Source organism: Cyprinodon variegatus, unplaced genomic scaffold (genome assembly GCF_000732505.1).
Source record: "Cyprinodon variegatus isolate N-32 unplaced genomic scaffold, C_variegatus-1.0 Scaffold206, whole genome shotgun sequence".
In the NCBI taxonomy this organism is placed as follows: domain Eukaryota; kingdom Metazoa; phylum Chordata; class Actinopteri; order Cyprinodontiformes; family Cyprinodontidae; genus Cyprinodon; species Cyprinodon variegatus.
The window spans coordinates 657,247-684,410 of NW_015150659.1; the positions used below are offsets into that span (position 1 = coordinate 657,247).

At 38.0% G+C, this 27,164-nt stretch overlaps 1 protein-coding gene across 2 annotated transcripts in view; it reads right to left on the reverse strand.

Moving 5' to 3' along the window:
• The window catches only part of LOC107088099 (voltage-dependent T-type calcium channel subunit alpha-1H-like), a 152,440-nt gene extending 126,200 nt beyond the window's left edge, over positions 1 to 26,240 (reverse strand). For both annotated transcript variants that reach the window (XM_015380041.1, XM_015380042.1), the window contains exons 1-2: positions 25,888 to 26,240; positions 23,576 to 24,069 (exon numbers count right to left, since the gene is read on the reverse strand). In XM_015380041.1, coding sequence (XP_015235527.1) covers positions 23,576 to 24,045 — 470 coding nt within the window. In that variant the 5' untranslated portion in view covers positions 24,046 to 24,069; positions 25,888 to 26,240. The remainder of the gene's footprint in view (positions 1 to 23,575; positions 24,070 to 25,887) is intronic.
• Positions 26,241 to 27,164: the final 924 nt, after the last annotated feature.

Genomic DNA, 27,164 nt, shown 5'->3' on the forward strand with positions numbered 1-27,164 from the left:
CCGCTTTGTGAAACAGACCCAAGATGGCCGATCACACTAAGCCTGGTTCTGCTGGAGGTTTCTTCCTATTGATATTGAGTTTTTCTCTCCACTGTCGCTACAAGCATGCTTAGTGTGAGGGATTGCCTCCGAGTCAATGCATCAATGTAATTAGCTGTTTTTCCTTAGATAGAAAACTTTGAACCAATCTGACTGTATGATGTGGTTGAATTGTCTCTGTAAAGTGCCTTGAGATGACGTGTTGTAAATTGGTGCCATATAAATATTCTTAACTAAATTGAATTTAAATCTCGTATATTTTCAAAAGAACCTGGATATCAGGCAGCTCATTCATGATGACAACACGACATCAAGCTTGATTCTATCTAGTTTTTAGCTAAACACCCCATCCATGCCCTTCTTCTGTCATACACATTTGTTGTAAATTGAGTGGTGTAGATGGTTAGAAAGATGAACGAAGGTTGACAAAGATAAGCCCAAGGTGGCTTGAGGTCAGGTGCAGCATGAGATCCACAAACTTGGAACTCTAATCCACCTCAGTGGGACTTGTACCTGGCTAACTCTAGGGTGTGCATGCGGAAAAAAAGCTTTTTCCCACATTTCTAAAGCCTTTTGATTGGTGTTGAAATTATGGTCTGGTACTGTGTATCTGTAAAGTTCGGGTGGTACGCAGTACCATCAAGACCTGATGTCTGCTTTGTGACACCGAATTCAGCACACAGTTACCAATCTGATCACAGTGAGATAGTTGCACTGTGTCTAAACCTTGTACATGCTTTTCAAAAGGTGTGTTTGATGTGCATTACACTGAGAAACTTATCTGTGTCTGCACTCATGCTTCACTCAGCAGCTCATTGCTTTCGCTTTATCTTCCCTCGGCTGTCTCTGAACTTGCTTCTTAATAAATATATGTGGCTGAAAAGAAGCATCTGCAGATTTTGTCTAACTTTAAGAATTTTATTTCTTCCACCTCATGAGATTTGCTTTAAACTTATATATTCATATATTATATCCAAAATCAATATCTCCTTATCCTTTTTTTTTAGTTGTTTATAAAGATCCAGATGAAAAGGCACATATACCTTCTTGGAATATTGATGTCTTGTAATTTCTCTTTTTTTATCCATCAAATTAGGATACTGGATTCTTGTATTGTCATAGAAAAGGATTTATGTCCTAGAATGCTCAAGAAGGCCCTTTTTCACAGATACATTTACTGTGATTTCCCACTAGGGTTTAGGCTCAGCCCCCAATGTTCCCAGGTACAGGAAACACCCCTAATTTTAATAGCACTATATTTTTTCTTAGTGTTGCTGGTGTGTTTGAGAGATCAGCTGATCAGGATTGCAACATGTCAGCATACATGGTTGGTTATTTAAGTGTTCATAAAACATGCTGGGGATAATAATGGATCTATTTGCTGCAATGTTGTTTTTGGCAGCCATCTTACATTTAGGCTTTAGGACGAAAGCTATTATTAGTTTTAGTCGCATTTTAGTCAAAATAAAGAAAATAGTAAAACCTAAGTATAACTATAACGAAAAACAACAGCATGCAATGTAGAGCTTTTTATTTTCTATATATAAAAATGAACAAATATCTGGATCTGGATTGGAAATAGGGCTTAGTTAAAAAATAGTTAATACCTAAGTTAATCCAAGTTTGATGCCTGTCTTTAAAGAATATCTCAATTCACTTGAAATTCTACCTTAAAGTAAATTTAAAGCTGGCCTTTTCCAGCAATCTTTATTTAGATTTATAACTATCACTTAAAGCCTAAGAGATCTTTAGGTGCTTGCAGTGTTTGCCTATTTTCCTATGTTGGCCTCTGGAATTAAAGTCCCCCCCACTCCATTTCTTCCGCCAACTTTAATGGTTGTTTTAATATTTCATGGAGTACCTTATTGCTGGCTGCATTTAAATGTTTTAGTAACGTGAATTCTTGAATGTGTTGAGCAAATAAATCAGGAATTGATCGTAGACATTAACGTTATCTTTTGTTTGTTAAATCCAAATGGAAAGTCATTTCCTAAGAATTCTTCTCCTAAGTGTTCAACATAATTCCTCCAAAAAATGTAAGCAGCTCAACAAACGCCAGGGCACCTGCACCTCAGCTAGTTCAGCTGTCCCGTATCCATCTTTGATCTTTTACAAAGGCAGTGTGTGTGTGTGTGTGTGTGGAGGAGGTTTTGGGGATGTGTGTGTGTGTATGGGGTGCAGTTTTAATGTGTGTTTGAACTCTGATAATAGAGGTCCATTAGAAAGCAAACAAGAGGCCACGGAGACGAGCGTTCCTTCATTACAGCCTAATGGATGTTAAACGGCATTGTCCCAAATGTACTACAAATTCAAAGCGGCAGCAAATGGAAAATGCCTCCAACAAACCTGACTCCTTTCCGAGACATAATTAAAGATCATCCTAACTGTCAGAATTGTTATCCATTTATATTGACCTGGTGCTGTCTACAAGAGTGTACGCTTGTTGAGCTTGGAAAAACAATGTCAAATTGAAAGTGGAGAAGAATATATAAGTTACAAGGAGGATTGCTTTTTTTTTTAATCATGTCAGGACAGAGATGTATAGTTCCACCCTTTCTTTACAGGATAACCTCTCACCTTTCTTAACTTCTTTGTAAAAATTAACCAAAGGTTCAATCGAGGACTACTTACATCTATGAAGTTTAATTAAACAGGCCAACGCAATGCTGAAATTTGAAAAAATATAAGATGGTTTTAAAGGTTTCTAAGGACGCAATTGTACGAGGCCACTCTAGAAGCGTGGTCAGCTGGATGCTTCCCTAAAATATGCGGCTGGTCCAGTTGACGCTTCAAGTCCTTATCAATCTGGAGTAGAGCGGATCGTTCTGGCACGAAGTCAGTTGCTAAAAAGCAAAGTGGATCTGGAGGAGTTTCAAACAGTTTGCCCTGCAACCAGAGGGTTGTCAGTTCAATCACAAGCTAATGCTTTCAGTGTCATTTTTGTCCTTGGGCAAGACACTTCACATGTATTGTCCACTGATGGTGGTCAGAGAGCCCGGTGGCGCAAGAGTGCAGCAGCCTCGCTTTGCTGTCAGTGAGTGTAGCTTGCCACCATTAGCATGCCTTGGGGAGCAGTGGGCTGCCATTGTGGGGTTAAGGGTCTTTGATCAGTCTGTGGGAGTGGGTTTTGAACTCACACTTAGACTTAGTGTTTAAGTCAAGTACTTTGGTCAAGTACTCTGACTTGAAAAAGCAGTATATAAGTACAGGCCATTTGAGTACAGGCTATTTACCATTTTACCATTTACTGTAAAACAACATTACTTGCGGCTCCAGCTCAGAGCCAACGGAGAACCTTATTTCATAGGACACCATGAACCACCAAATTTTTTTTGGAGGTGAAAAACCCCCCACTATTTTATATGTCTTATAAAGAGAACACCAGATAGGAAAATGCACAACCTGAGGGGTCCAGTGACCAAATAAAGAGCTGGCATGCGAGACGCCATTTCTAGCAGCCAAATAACAACTCTATTGTTCTGCTGAAATCCTCGTGTGATCTAAGTCTAATTGCTCTGAAATGCGACCAATGAAATCGGGAACTTTTTATCTGCAGCAAGGACCTTCTGTGGACAATCTGCAGCGTATATGCTTTCAGTGGAACCCATTTCACTGCACCATTTAAGTTTAGACTCAAACATTAAATTATAGCTCTGGCTGTATATTTGGGGGGTTAATCCTTCTGAAAGGGATCTATTTCCTTTTTATTTTACAATATATCGTTGGTTGTTTTATAGGTGATAGAAAAAAATCCAAACCTTGGCTCGACTTGCAGTGGTCAGATGCCTTTATTGAGTCATGCAGCATAAAACAAGCAGATGCAATGGCTCCTCTAACATTACAGATATCTTTGGGAGTTCACTAGCAGTTCAGTTATCTCCTTCAATGGGTATGAATTCAGCCAAAGAAATCAGACATGAGCAGCAGTTTGGGCTCCGAGAATGAAGGTCGAAACAGCCAAAAACCTCCCACCTCCATCTTTTATGTCATGTGTTCTGTGCTGTGCTGCACCTCTCTATCAGATCTCCATCAGGGACTTCAAAGAGAAGCTTAACCTGATTTAAATCGTTTTGGGTGAGTGGGCAAGACTGACACAAATGTGTTTCCTGTGTATTTTTCCTCATTTAGATCTTAAATTTACAGCAAAATGAACGACAAAAACTAACAACCTAAGTATCTTCTTTATCTCCCCTCCGCCTATGAACACACATTCTTACTACAGAACAGTCATAAATAATAGAGATATTGACTCAGCACTCAAACATGGACATGTACACCCCCACACACACACATGTAGGCCAGCAAACCTTCCCCTCCCCGACACTCTAACATGCAGCAGTGCTGTTCTGTTGCCTAGAAACCAGGTAGAGTTTGCAGCGAGAAATTCGCTGCTGAGAGAATCCCGTCGTCCCAACTTTTCCCTCTTACTCCCTCCATGCAAGCACTCGTTTATTCACCTGGGATTGTAAAGTTGCTGTCATTACATGTACACAAACTCTTAATTCTGCACCTTTGGAAGTCATCAATTACCATCATATGCAAAACTCAACTGCTTTATCTCTCTCTGCAGTCTTTTAAATCCGTCTATGCCCTTTTGCGTAAATTTAGTGTCACTATCAAATGCATTAAGAGTCACTTCTGTAGACAGCAAGGACACAGAGCAGAAACAGATCAAGAAAAACTAGGCAGCAGATTTTGGGTCTCTGAAGGGAATGCAGAAGTGTACCCAGATAAATCCATTATACACAACTGTGCTAAAAGCATCTCTAATCTAATGTGCACAAGCATGCAGGGGTAAGTACATCTGGCACAAGAAGTTGTGTTAAAAAAAAAAAAAAAAAAGGATTTTCTTAATTTTTTTCCCCCCAAACTGCAAAAACATGCAAATATTATCCAAATCCATAACCTCATTTCTTCTATAGTTAAATAAATTAAACTGCAGTCCTTTTTGTGCTTTTAAGTTATTCCAAACCCTTGAGGACCAGAAATAGAAAAATAACCAGCCTTTTTTGTTGTTGCAGAGAACAAAGATTCTTTAAAAAACTTAATTGTTCTTGCTAAAACATTGCAGTGATATGATTTGATCTACAATTCACTCATAAACAAGCACAGGAAAAGACTCACTTTGCCGTGCTGTCTGCATTGCCATGACAACCCAGTGCGGATTGCTGATGGGTTTCCCAGATCTTTTATTTATTCATCCATCTTGACATTACTCTTTCATTCGCACGCAAATGTATCTTCAAACACATGAGCATCCATGCATACAGGCCTTCCTTCCTTGGGTACACAGACATTGGTTTTACAAGCTCGTCTAACCAGTAGAGTTGATGTCACCAAGGAACTCTGCTTTCCTACAGGCTTTAGGGAGAGATAATTAGCTCTTGTGTAGATCTGCTGACCTCTATCCATATTATCAAGAACATCCCTCACAATGAAGGCCGTGACAGTGAAATGCTATCTCTTTCCTTCGTTCTTTTTAATTTTGTTTATCATTACACCAATCTTTCAGTCAGTTAATGAATTAGTAGCAACATTAGAGCTGCTGTGGTGTTCATTGCCATGCAAGCTCTGCACTGCAGGCGTAACGAGACAATCTGACCCAAACACATAGGCTGAACATAAGATTGTTGAACAGAAAAGCATTAAACACGCTGCATAGAAATTCTAGGGAATCATTCCCAACCCTGTAGAAAACTCTATGGTGACCTCTGTCAATCTGCTTTAATTAAAGAAAAAGGAAGAAATAAAATTCCCATGTTACCCGTTCTTCAGATCAAACATATCTTCCAAACTTAATTCGATTGAATTGTATTGGGAAGTTTTGAGGACAAAATCACATTTTGCTGTAGATCAGGAAAGCTATGTAATTCAATCTTCATTCTATTCAAGACTATGTATTAAAGCAAGACTGTGTAACCGCCCCCCCCCCCCCTTAAGGTCACAAAATAAGACAAATGAATTTCTTCTGATCCAAACCACTACTGATATCTTGGCTAATTGTATCTCCCGATATCAGATACTGATCCACTACAACTTTTAAAGGAATTAGACATACATATATATATATATACATATATATATATATATATATATATATATATATATATATATATATATATATATATATATATATGGTAATATATATTACCATTGAAATGAAGGCTTTAGCCTTGACATAAACATTTAAAAAGGTCATAAATTAACACAGATATAAATTAACTTTATATTATTTATTAAAAAAAAAAAAAAAAGCAAAAAAGAAAGAAATAACAATTAAATTTCACGCTCACTGCTGGATCTCCAATATCAAAGCAGCAATATCCAATCTAGCAATGGTCAGTATCGGAAGAGATATCTGATCCAGCTATCAGATCAGTGCATCTCTAATCATGACCACATTCACCACTCTGGATCAAATTTTAAATCCAGGAACCAAAACTATGTCTGATCAGGTAAGTGTCATATCTGTTTTGTTGTAACAACAACTTTTAGCTTAGCTCTTCTGTTAAACGGAAGCTCATACTGCTGCAAAGCAGCACTCTAGGTACCATGACTCACTTAGTGACAGATTGGACCCACTCAACTTACATATGTTTTTGAGAAGGGCCGCCCAATACACGCCAACTGCTATAATTTGCCCTGAAAAATCATTTAACATATCTGGAATTAGGAATCGCGTAATGCTGCTTTAAACCTGCTTGCACCACTGTCTTTTTGGAATATGCTAGAATCCTAAACCACTTGGTTTTCTACCTACATATATTGACACTATTATCTTCTCACCTCCTGTATTATAGAAAAGATAAATCTAATTTTGCAGAGCTCAATCATCTCCTTACTCAACCTTTGCAATCAGGACATCACACACCAATGGCCCCCATATCCGTGCATTTAGATCAATAAACCACTAGAGCCCAGACCACTTCAAACACTGAGACACTGGCTGGAATGATAAGAGAAAGAAAACAACCCTTACAATTCATTTCAGCGAGTGGTCTCATGTGAAAGTGATCTATTTGCCTGGATGTTTCAGTGTATGAGTGCATGCAAATAGAATGCAATATCCTGAAAATGAAGAAAATAAAAACATGAAAGATAGCAATAAATCAGTGCTCATAAATGTTTGAGCAAAATTGGAAGACCTAAAAAGGAGAGGTAAAGGAAACAAGGGCAAAGAAAAGGAAAACATTATTCAGCTGAAGCCAGGACAGGAGATGTGGGAGGAATAAGGGGAGAGGGGGTCGCTTGAGAGTGGAATTATGTCTTGATGTTGGAACACCACAGCATCCCTACTGCAGCATCCATCAAAGAGCAGAAAAAGACAAAAGGAAGCACAATAGAGAAGGGTGAGCGCAGTGCGTGCACCTCTTACACCTGTGATTGGTTGAAAGCCTTGTCCAACTGTAGGATGACAGCAAAAGCTGCTTGTTAAAGCACACAAACTTTACCAAAAGGACTTCAATTAAATGGCTCTTTTTCACTGCTCACATTCCCCCTGATTATCTTCCTCAGCTCTGCTCAGCCTTTGCACCATTCTTCTGAATGCTCTAATTCTTCCCTTTATCCTGTTTATCCATTTCATTCTTCCCTCCTGTCCTTGTTCTTGCCTCTGTTTTTGACTTCCTGTCCTCTCTCTTTGAACTCTCTTGTCTGTTTTTCATCTTAGACTTCCGTTTTTTCCTCAGCTTTTAGTCATCAATCTATCTTTGGCTTTCTTGTTCCTCTTTTTACTTTTCTCAGCCAACTATTCAGCAGTGCAAATATCCCCTGGCAGGAATAGTCAAACAGAGTAATTTTCCATCATCAGAGTTGTGAATTTGTTTGAGCGTGTAACATGTTCAGTTAACAAATTTTATAAAGAAGATTTTATTGTGGGTTTAGAGGTGGACTGGTACATGAAAACATACTTGCAGACCAGCACCAAAAGGATAGACTCCCATAGCAACTGCTGCTGAAACATCCCTTCCCACATATCGGATGGCCAATCACCTCAGCAATGATACTATAGGGAACCTAAGTGATGACTTCAGTTAAAAGACGAACTTAGTAGACAGAGCAAAAACTCTATAGTGAGCCTCTTGTTTTTGTCTAGTTTAACGCAAGAATTAGCTTATAGTTTATCTTACATCACTCCAATGCAGTAAATGATTTCAGAGCTGTGATATACAACCACAAGCACCTGGAATATGTCAAAGTAGGACGCAGGCTCATTCAGGCTTCTAATTCACACTGTATGGGGGGTGAAAAAAAGTGCCAGCTAGCTCCTCCCTAAAATTTTTAGAGGACGGTTAATAGGATTTGATAGGACAGTAAATGGAGTGTTTTTGTTTCACGGTTATTGTATAAGATATAGTTAGACAGCAGAGAAATTTGAAAAGTAAAGAAGATCTAAAAACCGACATAAGGCATGCTGAAAAGTGAAAAGGGCATTGAACAAGGATTTTAGTTACGTGAATAAAAAAAAAACATATAACAGCAATTATGTTTGATCAATCTGAAAACATTGAGGAGGATATTTTCAGCCTAACAAAACATGTTTGTCAAGTAGCTCCAGAGAAGCTGCAGAAATCCAGCAAGATTGTAGAAACTTGTAGTCCTGCTCTTCACAGGTCTGTATGCCACAGAAATTAAACTATTACAATGCTATTATTACAAGAAGGCCAAAATACTTCATCTAAAGAGTAAGCTGCTAGCCATACACAAAATGCAGTAAGCACATATGAATGTGCTCCAGTCAGATGAAAGCAAAATGTCACTTGTTGGCCCTAATGCAAAATGGAAACAAAAATATATATCCAATGTTGTAAATACTGTGAATGAATATTAAATGAATATTAAAACGATGGAATAAAAAGCTAATGCTGGACACATGCTTTGTGAATATTTGCTGTCAGAGCGAAAATATTTAATTGTAAGACAACCAGAGGAACATTTTTAGTTATGGGCATTTATTAGTGATCTGTGACCATCATACCAACAGCCAATTTAGCATTTTACCATGCCCTATAGGAAATCAGTGTGAACACAATGCTACGTTAACCATGCAGCGGGATCAGCGCTGAAAGAAACATCTATATGTTGCCCTTTTGTCTCCTGGTCATGACTGCAGTATCTGTTTTTGCTCCACTTTCATTTTTCAGAATCAAGTGGCGATAATGCACCCTTAAAAAGGAACATTTTCCCTCACTGTCATGGAGTCTGATAGCGGACCTCTATATACCAGCAGATTGAGAAGTTGTATAATTATTTATAAAGACAAGGCAATGTACTGTACATACTAGAACCTAAAAAAATGTTTGATCAGGTAAGTGTCATATCTGTTTTACTAAGTAGAAAGTCTTTTAGCCTAGTTAGCACTCCTGACTCATCCGGGGACAGCTTCAGCCTTGCACATTACAAGTAAACATTTTTTAAATATGTTGTGTCTTTTGTCAAGGTTCATATTTTCTGTGTCAATAAGTTTCATTTTCTCAAATGTTACCCTGAGGTCAGTATTGCGAAGCAAAATTGTTAGCTTAAAGCAACACTTTAACTTTAGACCCAAATGTTACCTCTTATACAATTTCCATCCATCCAGTTTCATAAACACTTATCCCTGCTGGGGTCATGAGAAGTGCTGGTACCTATCTCCAGCTGTCAATGGGCTAGAAGCGGGGTACACCCTGGACAGGTCGCCAGTCTATCGCAAGGCAACGCAGAGAGAAACAGGAAAAACAACCATACACGTACACAGTCACATTTAAGGAGGATTTAGAGAAGCCAATCAACCTGACAATCATATTTTAAGACTTTGGGAGGAAGCCGGAGTACCTGGAGAGAAGCCACACATGCACAGGGAGAAAATGCAAACTCCATGCAGAAAGACCACGGGCCAGGCATCAAAATCTTCTTGCTGCAAGGCAGCAGTGCATTTAAATTAAAAAGGAGAGACAAGATTTTCTTCAAGGCCTCACTATACTAATAAATATGATTATAGCTATATATCTACACTGTCTAGGTTAATCATTTATGGTTATCCATAACAGATTCATTAAATGCACAATAATGGGCCAAAATAACAACAAAAAAAACACCTAAGTACAGCTTGTCTGTACATTGCAATCAATATTGTGATGCAATATAAAAATCTGCAAGAAGCCAGTGTCTCACGTCCATTTTACAATTGTCTTGGTGGAACTTTAACATTGATTACTGGCCCTTATTGTGTGCATTCTACTTGGAGCACCTCCAGCCTTTGCAGCAGGAGAGGATCAGAGAGCTCTTCCGAGGTAAATTAGGACTGAAGCAAATGTCAGCGAAGAGTAGAGCAGACCAATGCAGCAAGCACAGTACATTTACTCTAATAAAACCCCAAAGAATAAAATAACCAAACATTTTCTACAAAGAACTAAGCGATAAGATAAAAAAGAAAAAACTTTGTTAAAGCCCAGACGCTAAAGCTGAGGTGTGCTAAGCAGTTGTTACATCATTATTCAGAATCTGGAACCCCAGAAACAAGAAGCCACGCTCCTTATTAAGAATTTCCTTAAACATTTAACTTAAAACAGTTGAGGACTTACAGGAGATTTTATCAGCCCTAACCCTTCATCAGTCAAGTCCAGGGAGATATGCCTCTCTTCTTTATTCTTACTATTGTTTAAAAAAAATCTAACTTGTCACTCTGCCTATATCATTTGACCAAACGCACTGAAAGTAGACCATAGTCATGTAAAAATCAGACGTGCACTTTGGGCAAAAGTAGTTGTGACAGCCTTGATGTGTGTGCGTGTGTGAATATGCTTAACACTTGTACAGTTACATGTAAGCACTTAAGGCACACATGCACACAGCATTTACACAAATAAGAAGAGGCACTATTAGTTCCAGATCGTTCTGTGATGCAGTCTGTAAACATAGAGCTGAGGGATAAACAAAGATCTTACTGCACTTGAAGTAATCCCACAATACACACGCCTTAACACCCAGCACACAGGGCAGGCTGGTTTGCCAAATGGCTTCCATGCATACTTAGACGTAAACATTAATAAACACCTAGAGGGGCCACAGACCTATTTGTTTATGTATCGTTTCTAGCTAAAGAACTAAAAACAGAAATAATGTTCTATAAGTAAGGGGATATCAGCAAGAAAAGACAAGACAGAATTAATTCCTACAAAAGATTTTTTTTCTAACTTTTTAAAATTTCATTAAGTATAAAACGCAAACTTTAAAGGTTAATAGGGTGCTATTTATTAGTATTAATATAAATTTGCTGTAATGCTACAAAACACAATCACCTGCCACCTGTATCAGTTCACACTCAGTATAAATCTGCTGTTATACCTTTAAGTGTTTGTTGGGAAATATTAATGAATGACAGTCATGATTAAAACAAAAAGAACACTGCCAACTCGTCAGAGGTAAATGTACTATATTCCAAGATTTTGTAATTCTGAAATGCAAAAAAAAAAATATGCCTTTATAAACAAGAAGATAGTAAAGACATCCAAGAAATTACAATGATAGTTTTTTATAAAACAATACACTTTGGGGAACTGCAAAGGAGTGGCTGAGATTCCTACGTCACAGAAACAGGATCCCTCGGTCTCTGCAGAGAAATGCACCTAACGACCCTCAATCTGCTGTTATGATGAGCACAGGCCAAATATAATGAGTCATCAAGCAAGCTGACAAACCCACATAAATGCAGTGCCTAATATAAATATAGAAAGACAAGGAGTGATATTCAAAGCCTGTCTTTTGTTTACAAACGCCTCCATCCTCTCACTTGAACCTCAGGAGGCACGTCTGGGTGGCAAGAGAGGGACAACCCACTGACATCAAGGCTAGCTATTATCATTCCTTACACTAAGGAGATAAAATTAGTTTAGGATGTAGAAAAAAAGAATGACATCTCTGTTATGATTTCAGTGAATCATGAGTGACAGGAGGTGGGTATGTCGAATTTGGCACCTGAGGGCAGAGTTGTTTAAGATTTCCCTCAAGACTGCTGTGGTCTGAAAGAAACAACCACCTTTACGTTGAATATTCCCATTTAAAGGAATTTAATTATTTCATTAATCTTTATAAACGTGTCCAATTTATAAAAGTTTTAAATTATTCTTGAAATCATCAAGGCTTGAAATATTATTTTGTCATGCTCTTGGCGCTGATGAATGGCTTAATTGCTAACTGCATTCACGTGTCTAACTCTACCTGGTTTCTAATCACTGCTAATCTGATCCACCTGCTCCTGCCTCTATTTAAGGTGCTTGCATCAAGTTATAAGGGCCAGATTATACTTGCTTCTCAACCATTGAGCCTGCCTGTTCATGTCTAATCTCAGTGGTGAGAGTGTTTTTAGCGTATCTGAGTGTTTTTGATTACCTGATCCTGACCTGTTCTGCCTCTCAACCACTGACCTGCCTTTTTCGGGTCTGAACGGTTTGCCTGAACTGTCTTTGGACTTCTGAACCTCTAAACCTGCCTGTTCCAGTTCTCATCTGTTTACCTGATCTGTCTCCGAACTCCTGCTGCTTCTCCTTTCCCCGGGGCTGCAGCGTCTGGGACAATCTAGCTGCGCCCGCTGCATCTTGTTGGCAGCCCACCAACTAGATCCTACCTTGCTCTCAAGACACAGGCTGAACTGTTAAACCAGTTTGGTGACTCACGTTCATATCATCCTCTGTTGGACTTACGTGGTCACTAACCTGTGTTTCCTTTTACAGAGTTTTCTGTGATAGACACCCTAGCCGCTCCTACTCCAATCATCCGTGTTTTTAAATAAATGCTTTTTAATTATCCCTTTGTCTGTCTTGCCTTGAATGCTGTGTCCTCTGTTCTGAGTCATGACATATTTCTTGATTAATTATGGATTTCTTCTTAATGAACCAAGGTGTAATTACAGACATTCAGTTGTTCCATCTGTGGGAGTTAGCATTTATGCAAACAAATTAGGATAAATCCAGCAGCACAGTTTAAGGTAAGCATATTATCTTTAATGGGATAGATGACATGATTAATTTACCCAACAATAATAAATTAAAGTAGTTGAGCCCTGCATATGGATTTGAGTTTGCATTAATAAGGATCCCAGCATTAAAGCTATCATTCTTCAATATAGTGGTATGGATAATAGTTTTAAATCAGTATGGATTCCCAAATATAAATATAGTAGATAAGCATTTTCTTTTTCCCAGACAGCAAAGCTCAGGTTCAATAAATTGGACCAGAAAAAAAATGTATTTGAATTAATTCACATTTAAATAATTTAATACTGGACATTGTGTGCTTTATTTATGAGAAATGCAACTAGTGAAAATATTAGGATGACTCTGGCTTATAATTTAAAAGACAAAGGAAAATAAATGGAACAAAATCCTGAAAGAGGACCTGAGAAGCATCAAGGATCAGTCGATCCAGTATCTATTTCTCGCTGTTTCTGTAAACATAGAGAAACCTTTCTCAAACAGAATGACAAATGTCTGTTTATGATAGAATAAAAGAGGTTAGAGGTTAAAACAGGTTAGACAAGGATCTGAATGTTTCAAATAAAATTAATCAATAATAAATAAAATCTAATAATAAGACAATGCATTCAATTTTCTTTTACAGCAACAATTGATCACAAGTTGTATATCCAATGCTTGCCAGCCTATTGCATCGAAAATTCTGATCTGAAATTGCAGCAATTTCTGATACAGAGCAGCATGTGGTGCCAAAGGAATTACTATAATTTAACAGGAATAAATCCCCAAGCAGTATTTTGTTGAAAACACACAGAAACAACAGTGCCTTGTGTTTAAATGTCAAAAGTGGTTTGTAATATTAAAAAAAGGAAAAACATTCACATAAGGACATGTGTTGATGCCAGAATGGGGCCATAATGATGTCTGAGCTGATAAAATAAACAATCCTGACTTTTGTTAGATGCCTTAATGCTTGGGTCATTTCAGCTGCTCCCATATTTAAGATCAACTACAGCTTGACATTATGACTTTTTCACAGATTTGGCAAATGTTTTTCACAGGATGTGATGCAACACAATCAAACCTGTATCCCCCAAACAGAGTAAAAGATCTAAATCACTTCACCATGGGGACTTTACCTTTGGACTCACAGTAATCCACTGACTAAAATGATATAACTTAATCTTCTGAGCTAAATAGGGCCAAAGACTGGCAAACCTCACATGTTCATAACAAAACATCCATGGATGTTTAGTGTTTTGAGGCTACACATAACCCTGCTTATATTTTGTTAGTTAAAAGAAAAAAATCTAATTAGGCTCTCAAAGCCCATGTCTGCCAGTCATCTTTCCATAAAATGTTTCATAAACACATTGGATACTTGTAAGGTCTGTGTTTACAGTTGTGATGAAAATGTCATCAACTTTACCCTTGGTAGGAAACAGGAAAAGTAGGCATAGGCAAGGCAGAGCAGTCCAAAATGAAGGCTGCCACAAGTCTCTTAGATGATAGACATGTTCAGAACATGTAAGCATGAAATGAAACTCTGCATGTTTTAATATCCTGCCCAGAGAAGTCTGACGACATTCAAAGATTGCTGATTGGAGAGATTGAAGTGTCAGATTAGTAAGAGAGGAGAGGACACAGTGATTCTTTCAATGATTTTTCATAATTATATATGCAACATTACACCAAAAACATATTCTTTGCCCCTTATCACATAATATAATGATATTCCAGACATTTGGTGGTCAGAGGGCCCGGTGGCGCCAGTGTACGGCAGCCTCGCTTCTGTCAGTGAGCCCCAGGGCAGCTGTGGCTACAATGTAGCTTGCCACCATCAGTGTGTGAGTGTGTGTGTGAATGGGTGAATGAATGTAGTGTAAAGCGCTTTGGTCAGGTCTCCTAACTTGAATAAAGGCACTATATAAGTACATGCCATTTACCATTTACCATTTACCATTTGTATAGACTTTGAACAAATAAAACCTGATGGTATTCACTTGGCCCCTCTTCGGTTGTATTCTCGCTGAGCACAATGGTTCGCTTGGCGTTGGTCTCTTGACAATTCGCTTCTCTCTCCAATACAATCCATGCAGACAAAGCCAATGCAACTGTAAAATTCTAACTAGTTAACTTCATCCCTTCATCAGACAGGACAGTCTTGCCAGTTCTTGTTGTCGGATCCACAGACCCTAGGTGAATGTGATATGGAAAGCCAGACAACAGCTCCCAATTCCGAAAGTATCACCATCTGCCTTAGAAGTTGTGACTTCTACCCTCACTTCATTGTTTACAAGACATAAGTAAATTTGCCTAAGCATGTGCTTGACACCTTGTTGATCTCTTCAGGCAGCTACTTTTGTTGATCCAGGATCCGGTATAAGAATACTGCTGTGCAGCAGCATCTAGAAATATCAACCTCTAGAGAGCTTTGGACTGAAAACACTCTGTCTGAAATAAGCACCCTGCGTCACAAGCACATCCAGTCCCTGACTGATTAACACACCAAGAATGGACAAAAATTCTGCTTTGCTCTATCTGTGTCCACCATGCCTCTCGTCAATCCACTTCACTTCGATTCCCTAATTTGCAACATACACATCAGCTGAAACGTGTCTTTTCCATTGCAGGACAATAATGTGCTCCAAACATGCCTTCTCATAAGGATAACATGTAAATCACTTGCTCCACTCACTGCATTCATTTTCATAGTGAATGCACCTTTATGCTACATTCAAATCTTGAGCCTCTTTGTCCAAATGGTTCTCTAGGGCTGTGTGAATACAAAGCTCCACAAGCCTTGCTCTGTCATTCACATATGTGTGGGCTTTTTACTAAGAGGTAGTGAACAGTTACAGTATACTCACCTTATGGTTTATAAGGCATCATTAAAATTACCTGAGCATGTGTTTAACACCTTTTTGAATCTGTGACAGAAGAACTGTGGGAGCTCTGAGGGCAGGAACCAGTACGTAATCAGTGCCTTAAGAAAACAAGAGATTTTTCTAGAAAACTTATGGTGTTACTGTACAGTTCTGAGTACATTCAGCTGATTATTGATGACGCACATGTCGAAAAAGATTAATGACATAGGCTGTTGTGCTGAAATGCCATTGTGCTAATTGTAGGCAACTGTTGACCGCGTTTAATTGCCACACTGAATTAATGACTCACACGTTTGATATTTTACAACCACTCCTATCTAATTTTGACTTACGCTTGTACTGTCATTAACTTGATTTGCACCAAGGATGCAGGTGAAGGATAAGGTTCAGACCATTACCAATTTCTCTGTTCCTCTGTCCTGCTGAGTGATACTGTGTTTACACCTCAAGTAATATTTACAGTCTACTATGGACCACCAGGTTTGTACTGTTTAAAACTGACAATGAACACGCACCCATTTATGTAGAGACACAGAGGAATTAAAACACAGCTTGATGTCCTGTAAAGTCAGCTCATATGGCATAAGCTGGTAGCCTTATTATACAAACTGTTATAAAAGTACTAGGCATGTAACAGAGTGAACCTTATTCTCTCTCATGCCAATCAAATCTCTTAAAAAATATGGGCAAAAAAGGACTAAACTTATTTCTCCATTCTATATACAGTAGGAAAGAGAGTATCTACTATTTTAAAACAAAAAGCCATATTAACTAGTAACCAGTCTTAACAGTGCTGTGAACGACAGAGACATGGATTGTGTTCAATTTACGAATCCTAAACTACAATTTGACGAGGTATACTGTAGATAAAACTAACTGGCATATCATTCCCATGTTCAGATAGAATTGAATGTATGGTGGTAAAAGAAAATATAAGTCCATGTAACACAAATGCTTTTAACCTATCAACTAACTTAAAAAAGACTGTTTGAAAAACTTTGAGTCATGACTTTGAAGCAGTTGTTCAACACTTAAAGGTTCAGTTGGGAGATTAGAATGCAAAATGTCAAAGTTTCCATTTTCATAATATCTTTAGTATTTCAGGAATCATTAAAAAAAAACAATGTTGTCAGCTTGAAAGTGTGTCCTGAGTAGGCCTAGGCAATGAACCACATTTTACTGTTATCGTCATTCACTACAATAACCGGCGATGATTTTGCCATGTCATTGTAAGAAATAAACGTAATTTTTTGCCTATGTGCACTGGTGGCTGGTTCCTTCCCATTTAAGTTACTGCTGCATGTGGGAAATCACATGACTCCACTGATCCAGTCAGAAGCATAAACAAAGAGAAGAAACACCCTGTGGAGCTGAGCAAGAGTGCAGAGAAGAAGTAGAGCGCGTGTTGTCAAAGTGGAGTGTTAGGACTCCAGTCTGTGTGGTCTGTGTTTTTGTGTGTTTGTCTTCCTTCCTCCACCAGGCGGCGCCTGGTTCTGATTCTCCTCCTCACACACCTGCAAGGCGTTACCCCGTTAACGAAGTGTTCTTAAGCTGCTGACTGCCACTACCTCGAGGCCAGAGTGAGTGCCAGTTTGGGGTACTGTAGCCATGCTTAGTTTAACAGAGTCTAACCTGAGTTTTTGTTTTGCCAGTTTTGGGTACTCTAGCCAAGCTGAGTTTTGCTGAGTCAAACTGAGTTTTTGTCAACCTGAGTCTTACCATTTTTTTTTTTTACTTTGCCTCCCAGCAGGAAGTCATCCTGCAAACTGGATTTTTCGGACCTTCTCTCCCTGGAAGGATCAACTGAGCTTCAAACTGAGCTGAGGATACAAACCGGAGGTTTGGATCCACTTTTCCCTGAGGAAACGTTTCAGCTTCACACTGAGCAAGGGATTTATCTGCACAACAGTCCGTTCAAGTACCGCAGGAAATCTGAGTGGCAGCCAGTCTTTCTCCGTTCATCTACAAGCAAGCGCATTCTGGGTAACCCTGTCCGCCCTCCTCCGTATGAGACAAACACCGGAACACATTCCTCACCTGCTGGAGTCTAAGAGTAAACCTAATCTCTGGAAACGCAAGTCTGCCAACCTTTTCTCCTCTACAAGTCCGAGAATCAATTCTCCCACTGAACCTGAACTAACCGCAGTGTCTTCCCCTCACCTTTCAGTTCCGGTTGAGCAGTGTTCAGAACACTGGAACCTCCACAAAACTTCTCAATAAAACTGTTAAACTTTTTCCCTTGTCTCTCTGGACTGGTTTATCTGCATGCAGGTCCGAGCTCTTGACAAAATCATGACATGGAGCGCATGGCAGACCAGTTTTAAGAGAGTGTGTGAAAGTTTTAACAATGCACATTGTTATCACTGCACGCTCAGTTCGGTGACAACAAAATTACACCACAGATGTTGAGCAAAAGACAAAGTTAGTCTGAAAACTGTCGGAACTACCCAAAGTAACACATCTCACCTCCACCACCTACAGCACAACCACGCTATTGAGTTCAAAGATGTGCAAAAGGCTCCATTAAAAATGTTTTCAAGAGAGGTAACATTTTTCTCGTGTTCAATGAGACATTTCTGAATGTTTAAACTTCAATGGCTACAATACTTTAATATTTGATTAAAAGTAATATGTAATGTGATTTATTCAATAAATACATTCCTGCACATGCCTTTATTTCTCATAGAGTACTTGGAGCATTTATCGTGCATTTATCATTATTGAGGTAAAACTGCCGTATTTATCATGATATTGATTTGAGGTCATATCGCCCTGCCCTAGTCCTGAGCACCACTGAGCTACCTTAAAGTAAGAAGAGTCAAACCTATTTCTTAAATACAGTATGTACTTGATGGGAGAAAAATATATTTTATATTTCAAACCATCCATTTCTATACCCATGTATCCTTGCAAAGTTTTGCCAATTTGTCCTCCTATATACAGCAATCTTCGGGCCATAGGCAGATTAAACCCCGGATAGGTTTTTTGTAGTGTCTTTTGAACTTTAAGAGGAAACTAGTACATAGGAAGAAATATCATGCAGGCAAAATGAAAACATGGATATTTAATCATTTATAATATATTTTTTAACATGTAGCTGTGTTGTTTAGATTTAACTTAGACTATATGTGCATCTGATAGAAAGATTGGTGCTCCACTGATTGACCTTTAATGAGCTCATTAAAACCTGATTGATCTAAATGGGTTGTATAAGATATGAATCATCCAAAGACCTTTAGAATAAAGGTACATTTAATAACACATCTTCCAACCAGAGGACCTCATATATAGAATGTGTAAATTCTGGACAGCTAAAAAACGTACAAGTCATGACAGAACCTGTCAATCACATACCCTCTCTCCTATAGATGCACACAATCAATTCAGGCACTGCCTGAGGAATCAAAACATTGAAGCCAGGAAGCAGCGTATCTATACTGAGCTGTTCTCAAGATGAGGGTCGTGAGGAAGAGTCGGCTGACGCACATTGACCTATTCAGGCAGATCAGCAATTTGAGTTTTTGACCTGCGTCACGGCTTGTCGTGCTGAAAAGGGTATGATTCATCAGCTTCGCTTGCAAGAGCTAATCAACGTAAGTAAACAGGATTTTGCAAGCAGTTTTGATCTGTTGTAACTGCTGCTATATAAGGGTGTTTCAATTTTTTTTGTTTTGTTTTTTTCTAGGGGAAGTTGCTTATGATAAATATGTGGAGACACACAGGATATAAGAGTCCTTCACTCCATATTTACCCTTGTTTGTAGAATCTATGTCTTCTCAAACTTCTAACGCATTACCAATTTATCTCCAAAGCACTGAAGACCATTAAAATATCCGGAATGTTATTGAGATAAAATTACAAACCCACACAAATGGGCATGTACAGAAAAAAAAGTGGTATCATTATAGAAGGACCTCTTAATATTGCTGTAATCTATAGCATTTAGGTGCTACAATTTCCTACTGTACAGTAAGAAAAAAAAGAGAAATTTGAATAAAACGAAGACATCTGGTTTGCATTCTACTAACGTGCATCTAAGAAGTAAAAGTTATGATTTTAATTTAATTTGCCCACAGAAGCATAAGTGTTGCTTTTCTATTGTAACTAAGAACAATTATGTTATAGCAGAAAAGCATTTCCATTTATTTAAATACAATGAAAATCTCCTAACCACCCATGCATACATAGTTGTATAGCTACGCTTCAAATTATTCATATTGCAGGCAGATTTTGGTGTAGAATGGTCCTACAATTTGCTCAACATGTTTCTCTGATTGTAAGTAATTTTAACATTTAAAGAAGCACAGCCAGAATCCCTGAATTTTACAGAATCTTTGAAGGATGCTGAAAATTAGGAAAATGGCCTTCCAATCTTGACGAATAGAAGATAATAAGAAAAGTGTAAAAAATAAAAAATAAAAAACCTGTAAAAAATGCAAAATGCTATTCTCCAATTATAAAAAGGGTTCTTTTTCTGGGCTTAAAGTGACAATTGTGTAGCTGGGGTCCTGATCCAGAGCAGACTTGCTACAAAAAGTCACTCATACTGGCGCTGCAGTCAGCCAGGCCAAGATACGATTATGCATACAGAAACTGTTCAGAAAAAATTAGGCTCTTTCTGAGTCTTCCAGGGGATCCCTGTGCATAAACATATTTTTTATGCTCCAATAACCCCTCTATTTCCTTATGTTTCCATTTTGCAGGGTTGATTTTATTGTGAAAATCACAAGAATGCTTTAATATCTGGTATCTGACCTTTTCCTTTTTTGGCTCTTGAAAATCAGGAAATCCAGGAACATCCTGTTGATCCTGTCAAACTTCTTTCCACACTCCATCACGGATAATGTGAGTTTACACACTGATTTTCGTGACTTTAGTTCCTTGCAATGCTCACACAGCAGTCGCACCTCTGATAGTGTGAACCAATTTGCCAATTTGTTAAATATAAAATACATGTATATAAATGCTAATAAGAGACAATACAAAATCTGTTCTAAAAGAAAACAGATTTATTTTTTTATAATGCCCTTTTATATTGTCTTATGTTTTAGGAGATGGCTATACTATTGACAAGTAGGTATAAACCTACAGCTTTTAATGAAAGAAGCTTTACATATAGCTCTCCCCCGGGTTGCCACGCAGAGGGAAAGATCCTGACCCATAAGGTAGCCCTCTGGATGTCTGGCACAAAAGCCATAGTCCTTGACAAGTTCCTTGACTTGGGTTCAAGTCCTGGACTCCTTATCTGCATGTCTACCCTTCTCATTCTGTCAATTACCAGTCAGACCATTTTTAAAATAAAGGTTATTTGTCCCAAGAAAAGAAAACCTACATAACTCTGTTGATCTATTCTTTCTGAAGAGAGGGAAGACATCAACCCCTATTAGCCTTGTCAATCAGCTAAAATAAATAATGAAGCCCATTAGGTGGCTATGTAGTTGCCTGATCAAAATGTTGCAGATGTAAATAAACGGATTCGAAGAAATGGCTGTAGATTCTGCCATAAGTTCAGTCCAACAGGTATGTAACACATTCATATACAGGTATTTTATATGGCATCCTCCTATGAATGCACCCTTACCTATGTACTTATAAACAACTGATTCTAAGCTATGGGACAGCTTTCATTTTTATATATGACTGTTATTACGATTTGGTAGAATATGTATTTATGAAAGCAAGACTTTTTTTTTTGTTAAAATGGAAAAAAGCCTTACAAATTACAGACTGTAGCAAACAGCCCCAAGACAGTTTTCTCAAACACCTTAATAGATTCAAGTTATGATCAGTATTCCCATGTTGACCTGATTTTTAGGCATTACAGTAGCAAACTCATGGATATGTTTGTCATAAGAGTTACCTAAATCATTGTAGGCATAAAGTGGTTAATGGAATCAGGGTACTTGGATATTGTAATTAAAACCTGCTGAATTTTTCTAAACATTAAGGCAGCTTAGATATTGACTGATATTGATAAAAACGTCACCTCAGAACCAAATAATGCCAATACAAGTCGATTAGGGACAGACCTGTAAATTAAATTCTGTCAATAATGATTACATGTCCAATATTGATTTGGGGTGTGATGGGATGCTTTCCCACCAGATCTAAAAAAAACAACTGCAAGGTTTCTGGTCAAAGAGAAGTCTGCATTTTGAAATGTTATCAACTTGTTGTTAATGTAGGACTTTAGTAAAGTCTGGTAGCGACGCCTCATTGTCCTAAATGTTTGTACAGGTTAATACATGATGTCTAAATTTATTAGCATAATATGTCATCAGCATGTAATTGCAATGGACATTGTGAAATGCTGTGTAATGTAGTAGGAGAGATAAGTGATTTCCAAAATGCATATGTTTAAAATACATTTATAGACTTTGTTCCGTCAAATCTTACTTTTTTTGTGTCACAACTTAGACTGCTTTTTGTTTTTTCTTTTCTTGTGTTGTTTTTTCTTTGTTTTAAGGGATTGTTTCATATAGATATATTCATTTTTTATTTCCAGTTTGTTTGTTTTTTTACAGGTTTTTTTTAATGTCTTTATAGAATCTAAGTTAACGTTTCAATTTCATAAAAACAGGATTCCAGAAATTCACTGATTTACTTTAGTGCACTGATTTATTCTAGATTGATAAAATATTGTACAATATTATTATTACATAATATTGTACAAATATATTACATTTATTGGTAGAGGGAGGAGCCCCCAACTTCAGGACAGACTGCAGTGCAAGGACTGCAAAGCCTTTCAGTACTTTGGGTTGAGGTAGTGGCCCACAGCACTACTCTTTGAAAGGATGTTGGGCAGCATTTAATTAAATATGGGATTGTTTTTCCATTTCTATGAACATATCGATATCTTCTTAGCTGCAAATTTCACTTTTTTTTCTCACTTCGGCCTGGAAGTATATATTTATCTGACGGATGGATGGACAGATGGATTGAACATTCACCAAAGCCAGTTTGTTGGATCCTAACTGATGGGATACTTTTAATAAAGTATATAGATGTGTATGTTTAAGACTGCATCCATTGATCTTTTGTCAAGGACCAAGTTCTTCTTTACACTCCGCAAACATGATTTAGACAACCTGAAATTCAGCATATACAAGAAATAAGTCAGCAAGGCACAACCGCTCCACAAAAGGATCATCCAAGGAAAGGCAACAACCAAGCAAATAATATACCCCACCAGATGAAAGTGAAACACCTTATTGCTGATTTCTACACCCCTAAAAGTTTAAACCCATTAGTTCAGACAGTTGACATGTACACTGTATCACCAGTGTAATGCCTTGTGAATGCTCTACCCATGCAAGTTGGTCCAGTATAGAATCTTTCAGGGGTTTGAGGGTTTTTTTGACATATAAGCAGCTTTCCATTTAAAGGTTATCTAGTGTTGTGGGAACACAGGAGCCACAGGTTATTAAAAATAAAAATAGACATCTTTTTCTGATGGTTTTCCCCTTAGCAGACTTTCTACTGCTTTTCCGTCTGTTAACAAGGCACCCTCTGCATTTTACCGTGAAAGTTTCAATTAAATGGTTAAATACTTTTGCAGCCTGCACCCCATCCCGACCTGGGTGCTCAGGGGGCAAAACATCCAAAAACCACCACTAATTCACACAACTGTCAACATAAGAGCTCATATTTGGCCTTACCAGTTGTCAGAGTTATCTCCAGCATATGAAAGGATATGGGTTACAGACCATGCGAAGACACCAGTTGCGGGGTCTTGTTGTTTGCTTCAGGCAAAAGAAAGCCACAGAAGCCAGGGCCGGATACGGCTGCTGCTCCTCCTCCTCGGACACACAGTCCGGGTCACGGATTGGTGCTGTGATACGGACTCCCAGCGTAGGCCCAGCTTCTACTTCCAGCTCTGGCTCCTGCTCCTCCTCACATTCCTGAACTTCAGCTCTCCATTCGTCTCTCCTTTCTCCTCGAACACTAAAGCTCTGTCTCCTTTCCTTCTCCACCTCCTCCTTCTCCTCCTCCTGTTTTTGCTCCTCTTCTTGGCCTTCTCCTTTTTGTCTATCTTGGTCAACATCATGACCTGGAGAGTCGGTCCAGTGGGCTGCTGATACAGAAAGCCTCACGTCCTCCAGCACCTCCCTCTTCTCTGGGCACTCTTCGTACTGAAACCGCGCTCTCCCCTCGCCATCAGTCATGATAGAGCATCAGGCAGAGCCACTCTAGAGGGGAGGTCAGAGGATGAGGGGTTGGAGGGGTATAGGAAGTGGTTGATGTTGAGATTGACACCCAACATGCAGGTTGGTTGTTTGCAATGAAGAAACAGATGTGGAGAAAAAAAAAGAAAGTGAAATAGTGATCAAAAAATGACACAATGAGCTAAACCACCAACACTTTCTCTTTCTCTTTCTATCAGCCCCTAAGCAACATAAGTTGCTAATTGAAGGGAATCTAATTAGTTGCATAATTTGCTTCCAGTGTCTGTACACAATAACAGAATTTTACTTTTCAAGGCAAATCTACCAACTTAGTAAGATAACACTTTTAGAGCAAATATGGTCCTAAAATAAACTGTATAATAAGTATTACATACAGTGCTTTGCATAGGCTTTACTGGGGCATCTTAACTTTTTTTTTTCATTTAAAAACACAGATGAGAAACCATAGAAAAGTGTTTGAAAAAACATAAAAACTGCTAAGTAAAAGCACCACCACCACATGTTAAAATTTGCTATACAACAAAAAAATCTGAAAAGTGTGGCAAGCATTTATTAGTGTAAAACCAGTCCATTTTAAATGTAAGCCATGTAAGGGATATACTATAAGAGTGAAATTTGCTTACATGGTGAATAAAATGTCTGATGGAAGGATATCATGGTGTGTCCAATTAATATTACCAAAAATTTGAAGTTACAGCCTGTGGCGATGCTTTTTTTTTCACGTTAGATGAAAAAATTGGTCAAGCTTAATGGGATAGGGATAGGTGGAGCTAAATACAGGGCAGCCATGAAAACAAATATGTTAGTATGCAAAAGATTTAGGACCAGACAGAGGTTTACCTTCCTGCAGAATGATTCTACAAAATATTCAAACACCCAGTTAAAGCACTGACCCAAAACCAACTTTAATTCATCCAAACTGACTACAGTAAATCAAATTTTCTATATGGCAATGATAGAAATGTTTAATCTTTAATTATGCCAAGTTCCTGGACATATATTGCAAAAGATCTGCAGCTGCAATATCATAGGTGGTCAAAACATGTATATTCTGTGGAAAAATTGTCACTCTTTAGTTTTTTTTATTTGTCATTAATGATTGAACTTTTAGCTTTTTTGTTAAATTTGTGAACATTATTGACAAAAAAGATATAAGAAAAGTTTGAAATAGCTTGTTTCATTAAAATAAAATACACACATTCATTCAAGTATCATATGGACATTGAAATGGCTAAAAAAAGTGAATGTGTATTTAGACTTCATAGACATATTCAGTGCAGTAATGAAAGACTTCTTACCCCCACAGATTTACACTGAGAATTTTTAAGTTTTTTTGTGTGTTTTTTTCCCTAACTCTCTTTCTCTTCCTGTTGCTATGTGATTGAACAGATGGTCCACTCTGTCTGGTATACTGAAGGTTTTTAGCCCACACCATTCAGTGGTAGGCATACGGGAGTATGCGGCAAAAAATGAGGAAAAAAGCCATTTACGCCACACTAATCCTGATTATTAAAATAAATGGAATGGCATAGAGAATGAAACATTAGTCCTGATAATCCAGTAAAGTAGACTTTACTCTTTTTTGAAGCTTTCCTTAAATGTGCTTTTTGTGCACACATGAGAAAATTAAATTAAATTTTCCAATCATTTCATAGAGGATTTTGGGAATATTATTAAAGAATAGAATACTGCAGCTTTTAAAGTAATGTGAGAAAGAAAGGAAAAAAAACCCATTGGAGGTAAGAAAGCGCTCATCTTCTCTCTTTTTGAATCTTTTCTCCTATGAAGTAAATCCTGAAAAACTTCTTTGTGTTAAAATACCTTATCAATATGGAATCGAGAGTTCCCATAAGCATGATCCGTGACTTTCCGACGCACCCAGCCTTTCTCAGCAACCTGGACCTTCCCTCTCCTTTCTTCCTTCCTTTTCTCTCCACAAAATCAGTTTAATTCCTTTGCTCGTAAGTGATCAAATAAAATGAGCAACTCCTTAAAAAAAGAAAATAAAATCACTGTGTGAAGTCAAAGGAGTGGCTTGAAGTGGTCCTCATCCGCGCAGTCGATTGTTGAAAGACCGAACATCTCTCCATGCCTTCTGTCTGCTACCCGTTCATCCTTGCTGAGGAGTTGGTTACGCAGCGTGGAATGGAGATGCGCGCGCGGGTGGGTTGGGTCGCGTGGGCTGCCTTTGCCTGAATCCCCGTGGATGGTCTGACACGAAGAAACTTGGCCCAGGACCCGGAAAGCCCTGGCACGTGATTCGATGTCCGCTAAGAAGAAGAAAAAACAAATAAATAAATAACTGAGACGCACAATTACGCGCGCACAGAGGCGCGCGTGAAATACACGCACCAAACGGACACGCAGCGCGATGGATCAGGGATGGAAAGCAGTCAGCAGACCGTTATGCATCTCTTAGTTATTATACTTATTAGCAATAAGAAAAAAAAAAACATTTTTAAACTAATATAGTCCATAAATGCACATTTAGGCGTAGAAAAGGGAGGTGGATAAAAGAGAAATAAAGCAGAGAGAGGGCTTAGCAGACTTTGGAGTGGGTTTGTTTTGTGTGTTTTGCTTCGTCTTATTCATATTATTCAAACATAATATGTTATATATAATATATCTGCTCTTTCTTTCTTTCTTTCTTTTTTTTTGCCTTAACAAACTAAACGAGCTGAATTATCTTAATTGCTCTATATAGATACAAAATGAAGACATCAAAATTATACAATACATAGTATATTACATGATGCACAAGTAGGTAATAAAAACAAAAGCATTGCATGAGAGGGTGCGTGGAAGTGTACAATATTTATGAATTTTGTTTTCCAACGATAAACCTCTGATCCAAAAAGTTCAATCATATTTTGGGAAAATAACTGATATTTTCCTCTTGATTAAAAACATTTTCTTCCACTTTATTACACTTTCTGGCCAGTGTTTTTGATTTTGTGTTTAAAGCTTTCACGTAAAATGCAGATAGCAGAATTAGGCTGTAATGTAATAAGTGAGAAAGTTAGAAAATATTTACTTTGACAAGGTGCAGTAAGTAACTGGAAATTCCTTCTTTTAAATTGATTTCCAGCAGTACCTGT